The 13,697-nt window shown below is 31.5% G+C and overlaps 1 protein-coding gene across 7 annotated transcripts in view; it reads right to left on the bottom strand.

The window, feature by feature from the left end:
- Positions 1–13,697, bottom strand: part of LOC106462330 (histone-lysine N-methyltransferase EZH2-like) — a 65,875-nt gene that overhangs the window by 7,791 nt on the left and 44,387 nt on the right. For all 7 annotated transcript variants that reach the window (XM_022389553.1, XM_022389551.1, XM_022389554.1 and 4 more), the window contains 4 exons: positions 12,409–12,670; positions 9,652–9,765; positions 6,547–6,608; positions 6,053–6,148 (listed from right to left, as the gene is read on the bottom strand). In XM_022389553.1, coding sequence (XP_022245261.1) covers positions 6,053–6,148; positions 6,547–6,608; positions 9,652–9,765; positions 12,409–12,670 — 534 coding nt within the window. The remainder of the gene's footprint in view (positions 1–6,052; positions 6,149–6,546; positions 6,609–9,651; positions 9,766–12,408; positions 12,671–13,697) is intronic.

The following is a 13,697-nucleotide window of genomic DNA, read 5'->3' as shown; positions in this document are numbered from 1 at the left end:
CAATGATACATATTTTTTAAGTAAATTAAGCCTAAATTTTTAGAACCAACTAAAGTCCACAAACCCCTCTACTTTATGACCATTTCGTGAAAACGTGTAAATAATTTAAAGTGAAACTAAGAATCACGTTTTTTAAAATGAATATAACGTATACACGCCTCTTATAGATGATTGTTTTATCAACACATCTTGGAAAGAAAACCAGTCTGTTTCCCATTGTGTTTGTGTGTTTCTATATACGCACATGAACAAACACACTTAGTAATTAAAAGTAATACACGGTGTTTAATTAAAGAAAATACTACAACAAGTGAGTTGGTGATCACTTTATGAACTATTTAGTAATACCGGATGTTATATTTAAAACATACGCCTGTCATCAACGAAGGCTTAGCAGTGAATTCGTGTTAATTCTTCCACGTTGTCATAAAGTGATTTAAAACTCGGCCGGTTCCAGTCCTTCGGTGAATATTAACGTACTCTTGAAAGGTAACGATTTGTTTAATGAATTTGAATATGTTGTTGATAGGAAAGGATCTATCACTGTGCTCTAAGGTATTGTTGACTGGAAAATATTTATCTCTCTGCTCTAAGGTATTGTTGACTGGAAAAGATTTATCTCTGTGCTCTAAGGTGTTGTTGACTGGAAAAGATTTATCTCTGTGCTCTAAGGTATTGTTGACTGGAAAAGATTTATCACTGTGCTCTAAGGTATTGTTGACTGGAAAAGATTTATCTCTGTGCTCTAAGGTATTGTTGACTGGAAAAGATTTATCTCTGTGCTCTAAGGTGTTGTTGATTGGAGGGGATTTATAACTGAGCTTTGAGATATTGTTGATTGGAAAGGATTTATTCCCTGAACTCTAAGGTGTTGTTGGTTGGAATGGATTTAACACTGAACTCTAAGGTGTTGTTGAGTGAAATGGATTTATCACTGAACTCTAAGGTGTTGTTGAGTGAAATGGATTTATTCCCTGAACTCTAAGGTGTTGTTGATTGAAATGGATTTATTCCCTGAACTCTAAGGTGTTGTTGATTGAAATGAATTTATCACTAAACTCTAAGGTGTTGTTGAGTGAAATGGATTTATTCCCTGAACTCTAAGGTGTTGTTGATTGAAATGGATTTATTCCCTGAACTCTAAGGTGTTGTTGAGTGAAATGGATTTATTCTCTAAACTCTAAGGTGTTGTTGATTGGAATGGATTTATTCCCTGAACTCTAAGGTGTTGTTGATTGGAATGGACAAAGTGCACGATGTAAACTTAGTTTCAGTCAGGAAAGTATTACTTAAATCTCGAGTCGACAATTACAAAATGTAGGGTGTAAACTTGATTTCAGTCAGGAATCCATGACCCCTGTTCTTGTATTTTGTTGAAGAACAACAACATTATTTCACCATGCGTGGTCGAAAAATTTTAAATACTCTGTTATAATAATGATAATCAGTTTTTATCCGTCCCGAAAATGTGCGCGCGCGCGCGATACCATATAAGTGCGCTTGCGCGCGCATTTCATTTCAACAAAAGTGAACGTAAATATACTTTAGTAAACATTTTGTACAACATATTAAAAGCTTATCAGAGTTTTTAAAAGGTCTAACATTATTTCGTAGAATAATATTAAGTTTATTTATTGATAGTACGGTAAAGTTTAGGCCTAATTAAACTACAGTAAAAAAAAGTTGTACAGTGTTAATCTATCTCTTTGTCGAATTAATGCTTAACTCAGGAGGTTAGGGCGCTCTACTCACGATCTGCGGGTCGCAGGTTCGAATCCCCGTCACACCAAACATGCTCGCCCTTTCAGCCGTGGGGGCGTTATAACGTGACGGTCAATCCCACTATTCGTTGGTAAAAGAGTAGCCCAAGAGTTGGCGGTGGGTGGAGATGACTAGCTGCCTTCCCTCTAGTCTTACACTGCTAAATTAGGGACGGCTAGTGCAGATAGCCCTCGTGTAGCTTTGCGCGAAATTCATAACAATGCTTAACTAACGTTAGGCCTAAGACAGCTGGACTTGTAGGAATTGATCTCTGCGATTAGAATATTTTGTATTATTCTATAAATTCTGTAACTGTTTTGCAGGTTTCTGCTAATATGCAATGTTACTGGCGCATCAACACTGGTTGTGTGTATCTCTCTCAGGAAACAATGATTTGTGTCTCGTGTGTCACTGGTTGTGTGTCTCTCTCTCAGGAAACAATGATTTGTGTCTCGTGTGTCACTGTTTTCGTACAGATCCACATTATCTGACAGAAAGTAAAGTTGTCACGATGATTCAATATTATTTGTTCTATAAAAGATTGTTAAAATTTCATTTTTCCATCTAGACCTGGAAGTTAATCCACCCCGAAGATTGCCGTCACTACAAGGAAAAAAGGACGCAAGTGTGCAGGTAGAGATAAGTTTTCTCTTTGCTTTTTACTTTTTTGCCAGTTTTTGTTAGTTCTTGTGATATTCATATTTTCATATCCACTGTTAACTGCACCACACTAACATAAGTAATATACTTACTTGTACCACTCCACTCGCTATAAATGACTCATCTATCTTGAAACAACTCTACAATCTTCACAACTATCTGATATTTATAATCGAATGTACTATAAAAATCTGACACTAAATCCCCTAAACCTTACCTCAACATGATCCCCACAGCTCCCTCTGGCTAAAAACGAATTCCAACATTAAGATTAATGTAGTTTATAACAATATTATGAGTGTGTTAATGATAATCTTTATTTTGTTTCTGTTTTGTTGTTTCCTAGGGGATAACGCTTTGCATTTCTGTTTGTTGTTGTTTTTTTAATGTTTTTTGTTTTGTGCACATGGGGCGATCAAAATCGACATTTGAGGTATTTACTGTTAGATTTTTTCTATACAACATAAACTGTAATGTATGAAAAAGTAGACGTGAAAAGAGACAAGTTTCACGACGTTTCACGATTTTCAACATTATTAAGCGTATTTCTCAACATATGTAAGATGCTATCTTATTATAATGGAGCTTGCGATGTATACGTCCAAAACTCGGATCTCCGAAATAACAGCACCGATCATAATTAGGTAATATAACTAGGCAGTATTTTGTATAGCTGAGCAATAAATAAAACAATTGAAATTCTCACAAAAATGGAGTAAGTTTCAATTATAAAACAATCAAAACACAAACTTTAAAAGAATTATTTGTTTTTCTTTAGTGAAAATCTCGTGAGTGTTGCAACAGAAAACCAAGGCATTTTCATTGATAATACAAAGAAATACTTCAATAAAATCTACTCTGTGATGTAATGCTGTGATGATAGCTCATTTTTAAACTAAAATTTCAATAAAATCCTTTTTCTCATGGATGGTGAACATTATTGAACGGACATTATTGAATGTCAAGTATGAGTACATTGTTGTAGAACTGTCAGACAATTCCAGAAAAGGCTGCAGGCCCAATAGCCTTCCGCAGGAACCAGCAGTTATACCTGCCAGGAGGGCGGGTATTTCTGCTAGTGATCACTAATCCACCTCAAGAAAATAATTAATTTTTTTAAGCCAGATACTTCAGTATACATTTTTCTCAAAGGCTGATGACAAAGTCATAGACTAAAAAGGTTGCCTAATGTTTAAATGATATAGATAAAATCATTCAAACTTAATTGTTTATTATTGTATTATGTGGCTGGTTGCCTTGTACAACCATTCGTTTTAATTACTGTCATTTTAACCCCACAGTGCACATAGTGATGTAGCCTGTGATGCTAGTGGACCCTTGAAAAAAAAATCACATAGCAAAACATCAGGTTTAAGTAGATTTTTTTTTTTTCAAAATGGTATTAGTCATCATTTCCTGTCTTAATTGAAAATATATTCATTAAACTTATTTAAATGAGAAACGTTATACAATCACATTAATTAAACTTAGATACATAATACAGAGGTTTTAGTATATTTAGCTACATATCTCCTAAATTCAGTGGGAGAATAACACATTCAAAACTAATCTCCAGATTTTTCCGTGTCATAGAAAATAATTACCTTATATTTTGCATGTAACTGTTGTGTTGCATCATACGCCACATTTATTATTTATTTTTATTACATCAAAAAACTTTCCTTTTTATAGATAACAGTGCATATTAAATTTATCATTTTAAAAAGTTTAATTTGATGACTGGTTTTAGACTTTCAAAACACTTTCCAGCAGAAGTTGGGGATAATCAGAAATATGACTAGGCACAACTATTGTTTATTAAATAGTCCCTGCAAGACAAAGTAATATTTATGCAAAATAAGTTTCACTCGTGTGATCTGGTATGCAAAATATCTAATAATGGAGTCTATGTCTACAAATGCTCATTTGGTACTATAATTTTACACCCTATTAAACAGTAGAAAATATATGTTAATAAGACATAATAATGCATGTTATACACTGATGTGGCATGTTTAAAATGAGCAAATCAATGAGTTGCTGAGCAATGGCCCACTCATCCAACAGAGCTGCTTCCATTTCATGAGTACTGCTTGGAGGTGAATTACATACAACCAAATAACTTTCCACAAGATCCATAAATGTTCATATCCTTTTCTTCCAAGAAGCTGCTAATCAGATGAGCATGGTGGAGATGCACCTCGTTATCCATTAAAAGAAACTTATGATCAACTGCAACTGTACATGGTAACACTAACAGTTATAATACTGTATCCTGAGATGTCGTAGCACATAAAGGTCAGCAATACCAATCCCTGTCCATACCATTATGCCAATATTACCATATGTATATCTTTTTTTCCCCATGGAATTAAGGTTATATCTGGTCCTGAAAACTTTTCAAATGCATAAGTCTTATATCTGGCTGCAGTGTGAAGTATAATTAAAACATGAACAAAACATTCACTCAGCCACATTGAAGTATAATTAAACCGTGAACGAAACATTCAATCACCCACATTGAAGTATAATTAAACCATGAACAAAACATTCACCCACCCACATTGAAGTATAATTAAACCGTGAACAAAACATTCACTCACCCACGTTGAAAGTATAATTAAACCAGTGAACAAAACATTCACCCACCCACGTTGAAGTATGATTAAATCATGAACAAAATATTCACTCATCCACATTGAAGTATAATTAAACCATGAACTAAACATCCACTCACCCACACTGTACAATGAATCCACGTTTTTGTTAACACTAAAGATGGCTTGTTTTATAGTGATTCTTTACAAAAATGCACACTACTGATTGTATGGCATAAAGTCCAACCTTGCAATGCCTGTTTCTGTCAATGTGAATGTTGACTTGTCATTCATTTGCCGCTCCAAAATGCTGACTCAGTCACAAAGTTGAAGCCTGTAAGAAAGTAGTTATCTTGCAGGGTTTTTCAGTAATGGTCGATCATTTCCCACACTCCAGCCAACCGTATAGATGGTCTGAAGGTATGTTCACATAATGCTAGCAACCCACTCTCCAATGATTTGTTGAGTTGAGTTTCTAGCCAACCTATTGCTCTCTGTCATAGAACTGTACAAGTGTCTTCATTAGAGTCCCCACTTATTTCTTTATCAACATAAATCTTTTCACACATTCTCCTATTGTTCAAGCTGCTAATTGAAAATATGTTACTTTTCCTTAATTTTTTAAACCACTGAAATGTGCCTATCAGATCACACTGCCAGCCTCCTGCATGAAAATGAACTGAAGTGTGCCATTGAAATTACTTAATAACAGTAGTGATGCCATGTCATAGCTAGACCACAGAAAACTAACTATCCATTAACTGATGTGGGCAGTGTAATACAGACATGTATGTTCAACCTTTTTAGATGAAACAAGTTACAGTAATATGCTTATACTATTCACCAAATGAGAAAACACAAATTAAACATACAAAATATGTCTCAAAAAGAACTCTATTTCATTAAAATCTTAAGATAACAAGGGAGAAATTACCTATCTTAGACCCTTGACAAACTTCTCTCTCTGTAGTAGTTGATTTCAAATTAATTGTTTAAAACAAATACATCTCTCATTAGTACAGGAATCTACAAACCTCTCCACAATACTCAGAGATGAATTCATTCTTCTGGGCTGTGTCCTTTAAGAAAATTCCCCAACCAGCTACATCAGATGGAGCCAATAAAAGATGCTAAAAATGTTCAGACACACCATTTAAATATTTACATTTTTTAGCTATTCATTCATACATCAAATAACAATAAATGTTCAAAGATACATGAATCAATATAAAAAACAAAAAAAACTGAGTTGTAGGTCTTAAATCTTTTATGAATTAGTGAAAAGTAAACATCTTTATATATCATCAATTACTTTTAATTATTATTGTTGTGTTTAGCTTCTAGCCAACCTATTAATCTGTGTGTCGTAGCTTATTTCTTTATCAATATGGATCTTTTCACACATTTTGCTATTGTTCAAGCTGCTTTTAATTATTGAGAGCTTCAAATTACATTTGATGTGAGTAAATGGTACCATTATAGAATAACTGTTAAATTCACAATGCTTTACTTCCAAATGTAAACTTACTTTTCGTAGTCCTCTTTGTACACTCACATTCTTACAAGATATGTTTTTCACATCATACTGATCTGGAATGAAAGGGGCAACAAATGTACCCTAAGGATTTAAAATCACCCTCTTAAAATTACTAATAATCTCTAATTATTATTTGTATTAAATCACTTAACAATATATTTAAAAGTTCTCAAAATGCAAACATTTACAAAGTACATATTGCTATACTTAACTATTATATTTCATTTCACGTAATTCTTTTAATGGTGCTTTTTTTAAAGAATTAGTATAGTTTTCTTAAAGATTGCAAACTAAAATTACTGAAACTTTGTATAAACTTTCTAAATAATATCAGGTATCTGCATAAAAAAATAAAATATAAATTGATCTAACATTTGTGTTTATTTTTTTTGCTCAAGAAATTTAAGAATGTTTGATAAAATTGGAACATTTTCTAAAAGTAAAAAATACTTCCTCTAAATGCATTCAGTAAAACTTTTTATTCTTATACATCATGTAGTGTTTTTACCTCCACACATGATCACTGAAATACACGATACAAAATCTGATAAAAATATGAAAGATTTGGTAAAACTGTTTTTTAAACATAATTAATCAGAAAGTTACGTTTTTATATAGTCAGTCAATATCAACTCGTCTTATATGCTTTATAATGCTCATAGCAATAAAAGTTGTAAAAGTAACTTTAGGAATGGTAAACTTCAGAATTAGGAACCAAATTAGCAATTATGTGAGGGTCAGAAAAGAAAAACATTATAAAAAAATCTTAGAAATAATATATCTTATTTGAAAAAAAAATCCACACACAAAAGCTGGGGAAAGCAAAAGGTGAATATTTTTTATCTATTACAATATTAACCAAGTGAACTAGATGCAAATGATGGAGAATTATAAATTATAATCTCAAAGCAATAAGTAATTTTCTGAAATCATCCTTCAGTTTTAACTCTGGATGAGGTATGGCCAACAGAAAATTTAATGAAGAAATCGGTATTTAAAGAGTTAGACCTTATAAAAAAAAGATCATTTGGGAACATTTTGTTAAATTGTGAACTTTAGGCTTCACTATGACCCCTGTGCATTAACATATTTCTCTTTGGAGTGAATTTTCCTCCATTAAAACAGTTACATTTCATGCCAACAATACATAAGTCCTGTATGATTAATAAATACCTATGATCAATTGCTATTGAGAAATACCTTTTTAATTCTTAATATCCTTACATGAATTCTTGTTATATGAAAATATTTCTGTAGCTTCCAATAGATATAACACAAATCCAGTATTACCAACATGAAAAATGTCACCAGAAGCTACACAAAAATCTCAAGTATCTAAACAAGAGTGGCATTACTGTCTATTTAACTCTTTCCATATGGGGTTGATGGATTATACCAACCTTTTAACCACAAAGTAACCATCAGAGTTTCCAAACTATAACTTTAAATATGGTAAGTATATCTTCACAGAGTTTGGCAAGCTATCAGTAAACATTACAACTCCTTTTTATTCACAGAAAATCAGATTATATTTTTTATCATTATCCATAAATGTATGAAGTCAGTGTTTAGTGCTACAAGTGCAAAGTGATTTTCACGTTAAGATTAAAAATACTTTTTTTTCATCTGGAAATTTTAAAATTTCATTTGTTTTACCTCTAAAACCTCCTAAATAAATATTAAACGTTTTTTGTTTGTTTTTTTCACTTAAAACTTAATATTTTATTTACTGTTGTATCTAAGTTAGCCATTTTTTCCTTCTAGAGTGACTGCAAATTGTAACAGCAAACTACATTTCTTTACCTTAAATAGCTAAAGTCTCATAACAGTATACATCTGTTTCCACTTAATCTTATTGCCCTTTGAACTGTGTTTAACTAATAATCTTGCCACACAAGTTGTAAATCACTTGGCAAATGTATAGCTCACATTACAGTATTAAATAAAATAATGCACAAGCTACTCCAGAGCTACCTCAAATAATTTGTATTATTTTTCATTATTGTGCCTAATCTAACCAAATAAATTTCTAATATTTAAATCTGAGTCACTTTTATAACAATCAATAAATAATATACATGAAAAACAAGAAATAAAGTACTTACCATTGTCCTCTCTCTCTCTTTTTTTTTGTTGCTGATGAAATTTAAGCCTACTTTTTTTCTATTACAAAGGAAGAACGTAGAATAATAACATGCACAAAGCAAACAATGTCCTATAACTATTATAATTTAACTAGCTTAAGAGCCTTAAAATAATTAGTGAAGCTTCTCAATCTAACACTGAGAGAAAACTTTCAAACTGAAGATGAAGTATACAATACTCTGGATTAAAAGCAATTGGTTATAAATGATACAGTATAAAATGTAAGTGACAACTACTGGCAATTTGTGAAAGAGAGGATGTAATAGGTAGGTGTGGCAAGTGGGTTTGTTTTAATAGTTTATGACTATGTAAATAAGTAAGATTGAAGGCTATAAAAATTAGAGTAAGTTACATTAAATTTATTTAGGAAAGGGGTGATAAATAAATTAGAGATGAGAGAAGACTAGAGAATAAATGTTATGATTCTCATACCAGAAGAGATTGAGATTTTTTAAAATATTTCCTTATAAAATTAAGAACTTAAAACTTGTATAATATTAAAATTTGATTGATTAACTGTTCTTACAGACACTACCATTAGTGGAAAAAAGGTCAACATCTGTTGATCTCTAACTGAATTTTTTCATACACATATGCAAATTCAGAGTAAGACAAGACTGAGAAATCTGAATTAGATTTTAAAACTAATATTTCATGATTTAGCTTAATCAATTTTAGAAGGGCAAAAACAAACAACAGCAGTAGCTATATGAATACCCAATAAAGTGAGCAAGAGTTTGTTATTAAGCACAAAGCTGTGCCCACCACATGTATTGAATCAGTTTTTAGTGTTATAGACCTTCAGACTTAATACCAAGCTACTGGGGGGAGTGGAGCAATGACAGACCCTGTCTTAAAACGAAACTAAAAAAGATGATCTCACTAACCAATCTATCCATGTTAATAATAGTTTCTTTTTTTGTAACTTAAAGTGTATTTATTTTTATTTACCTGAACCACAAGTTTGACATAGATCGGGGTCACACTCACGAACTGCAGCATAACAAGGACACTGTTTAGTGTTACACTGTGCTTTACAGCGACATCCCGGGAACCGCTGCTGACCTGACATACAAATCAAACACAAACTTATGAGATATACATTTATGATAAACACTTTCTGGTGGAGAGAGTAAAGTATTTTTCTTTATTTAATCTAGAAGGATAGCTGAAAAACAACTTGGGGCCCAAATATGAAGAATCATGAAGAGAGTGTTATGATATAATTAATGCCTCATTCTATAAATCTAAATGTAAGTAAAATAATTTGCACTCTGAGCTTCACTGCTATTATATTAACCCATTAATTGTGGATGACGGATATTTCCGTCATTGAAGTTCTATGGCTCAGCTGCGAATGACAGAAATATCCGTCAGTCGTACATATATAACTATAACTCTATATATATAATTACAGTTTTATTGTGATTGATGGCAACTCAGTTTTATCTGTGAGTCAGAAAACGGCAACTGAGCTGCTCCTGCTGCAGTTAATGGGTTAATAGATCAAGATTATTTGTATTTGAAATAGAATAACAATTCAATTTTGTATACCAATAATGAATTGTTGTTGTTTCTGGATTTTTAAGCCCAATCTAGCCATTTGATTTATTTATAATTTTTTTCTTGCCTATTTATAAGTGCTGTAAGTTAGCAGTTTTCTTTAAGTTTTATTCCTGTATATATGTAATTTATAACTACTAGCTATTTTGCAGTCAACAGAATTTCTATAGAAATCTATAACACCATTTCTCCTTGAGCTTTAGTCATGGTTGATTCAACTTTCTTTGCATTGAGAAATTTTTTAGTCAACCACTGGTTGTCTCTCCTGTTAATCAAAGAACACACTTGAAAATGCAAGAGTTGATGACACAAGAATATATTGAAGAGTATTTTTACATAAATATATACATGACAACGTTCTTATTCCTCTTTGAAAAATTGCACTGAGAATGTTATGCAACAGAAAATAAACATTAATAAAAACACATCTTCCTTACAGTCAATTTTTCAAAAAGTACTTAATTTTATTATTACTAGACAATTTCATCAGTCTCTCCATACTTCAATGATACACCATAATACAAAAATCTTGCTTTTAACAAGGAAACATTAGTTGTCTCTATTGTTTGTTGATTTTTTGCACAAAGCTACTCAAGAGTTATTTGTGCTAACCATCTCTAATTTTGAAGTGATACACTATCTGTCTTCCCTCTAGAAGACAGCTAATTAACACCATCCACTGCCAACTCTTGGGCTACTCTTTACCATTGAATAGTGGATTGACCATCACAGTATAATGCCCACAAGGTTGAAAGCGTGAGGATGTTTGGAGAAAGATTACAATCTTATGATCAAGAAATTGCATGTCATGTGTCCTGAACATCTTAATGAAAGTATGGGTTCACTGGATGGCTTAAAACTATTACTGAAAAACTTGATGATATATTCATATTTGAATGTTCCTGTTGGCCGTATAAACATTTATGTTTCTAGTAACATTCAAATAATTATCTATCACCAGCTGAAATGTTATTATATTAAATGTTTAAAACCAAAATAAAATGCAAATTTCCTTTCTAAGCAAGCTTAATGTGATGCCAGAAACATGACTGATAAACTATCTTTTACAGCAATTACAAGTAAAATGTTCTATTTACAAGCTCCAGCCTCATATTTACATAACAGTAGAATTACTTGGTAATAAATTAGTTATCTCATAATGCTTGAAAATGGCAGATATTAAATCCTAAAAGGTAGTTTTATTTTTCATTACTGGTGCAGCCTCATTTGCAAACATATTAATATCTGATCATCAAACTAGCTATTGAGAGGGGCAATTAGTATAATCAAAAGCCAAGAAAAATCACAGATAGTAAATCTAGTGCTTGCCATAAGGAAATATGGTAATTATAGCTTAAGAAATGGGTGTACAGTAAATGTTAAACTCTCCACAGTATCTAATCTTAAGAACTTTTTTTTATGTACTAAATACACACTTAAATTTTACTCAGGTCATATGCCATAATAGCTTTGTAAATAAACATTAACTCACTCTTCAAATATTACCTTAGGTAAGAAATTAATTATCTGTAGGTAGTTTCTACAATTAGCTGTAAGCGACCAATTCAGAATAGTGAGTGGTTTTCATGAAAGAATATTCTCAGTAACAAGTTATCTGAAAAAATTTGAAGTCCTAGTAAGGCTACAGAGATGTTTTCTAGAATGCTCTAAGTAATTATTATTGTGATTGGGAAAAACAGTAGCACTGTTTAGCTACTTCTGTTTTAAAATGGATAAAATAAAAATGTATGATGGCAAACAGGCACAAAATTACTTTAAAAATATTATTTTTTAACATATTAAGTAACGTAATTATTATTTCCAGAGTTTTAGTGGCTAATAAAGTACAGCACCAGTATTGCTCTGTAGACTTAATGAATATAAAAATTATCTAACATATTCAAAGTAACGTTACCTTCAACCTTGCCACATTTGGGTCTAATTCAACCATGCATGCATTTTATTACCATTTATATATGGATTACATATATAGCTATCCAAACTATAAGGTCAAAAATGCAAAACACTATCATATGTGGCATCCAAAAAATGACAAATATTTTTCAAATATGTACTTTTGAGATGTGTTAGCATTAAAGAATTATAATCTAATGAAACGTTTTTCAGTTGTTAAAAACAACTTACAATCTGATTTGCAATGACAAAATTTTTCACAAAAATTCTGTGCAATAACACAGGGACATGATTGGTCACATGGTTGTCCTGGATGATCACATGGAGTGTAGTTGTAGACATGATTGGACGAGGAGTCTTTCTTCAACTGTGTCTTCCTACAATGCATGTACCACTGACGATGCTTTTTTTTCTTCTTCCTGGGTGGGGTGTTATCATGAACATTTTCTTCTAGGGGATAATCTGCTAGTTCTTTCTGAGCAAATGTGTAGACCTGTGAAATGTACAAATATCATAACATTATTCTAGTTTTTGGACGAACTGTGTAGAAATGAGAAGACTAAAATGTATTTATCATCATGAAGTAACAACATTTTGCTGAGAACATATGTCTATAACTATGTACTTAATTAAAGCAAAATAATCAAATACTATGCATTTATAACTGATCTCTGCAATATTATGTCATAGAAATATTTTTATATAATAACATACAACTTTTTAAGAAAATAGTATTTTTTTTGTCAGAAACATTTCATACCACCAAGTTATGTAACAACTTGGATAACAAAACTAAAAAATGATACACAGTATTTACTACACTAATCTAATCATGATTCAGGTGGAAAAATACACCACAAGAAAGAGATCTGCTATTGTTTTTAAATCATGAGATACAAATGAATTATTGGTTAAAAACAGTTTCGTGTTTAATATTTCTTAACAGAGTGTGAAGAAAAATACACAGTCAGTTTGATGTAGAATTTCTTTTAGTATACAAATATTCCATTGCAGAAAACCAACTAAATTGGTTTTTCTCATCTTTAGATATAGTGAATAAATTATCTAAACAAGTGTTTTTCTTAGTTGATGTTACCTGCAGTTAAAAAATCACATTTCATATTTTATAGCTTTACTTAATATGATTAAGTTGATGGGTTTAGTGTGCGATCAAAAAATGTTCATCCTCTTTTTGCTAATTTGTCCTTAAGTTATTACAAACAACAATGGCTAGAAAAATCTCCTACTGATTTTAAGCCACTTTTTAGGTAATATCATGACAATGTCTTCAGCATTTTTCAATCACAAAACTCCATTAATATATTTTTGCAGTATTTAAACAGTAAACATCCAAATACAAAATTCACAGTTGAGCATGAACATAAAATCAGGTTAGCTTTCTTAGGTACTTTTATTGTACACAATCAACACTGTATGTGAACACATAGTGTTTCAAACTATAACTCTCTTACTTTTTCAGAAAGAGGGTGACATTTCCACTATACATACCTATCAATTTC

Source organism: Limulus polyphemus, unplaced genomic scaffold (genome assembly GCF_000517525.1).
Source record: "Limulus polyphemus unplaced genomic scaffold, Limulus_polyphemus-2.1.2 Scaffold1143, whole genome shotgun sequence".
NCBI lineage: Eukaryota > Metazoa > Arthropoda > Merostomata > Xiphosura > Limulidae > Limulus > Limulus polyphemus.
This window is presented reverse-complemented; position numbering and strand designations above follow the sequence as displayed.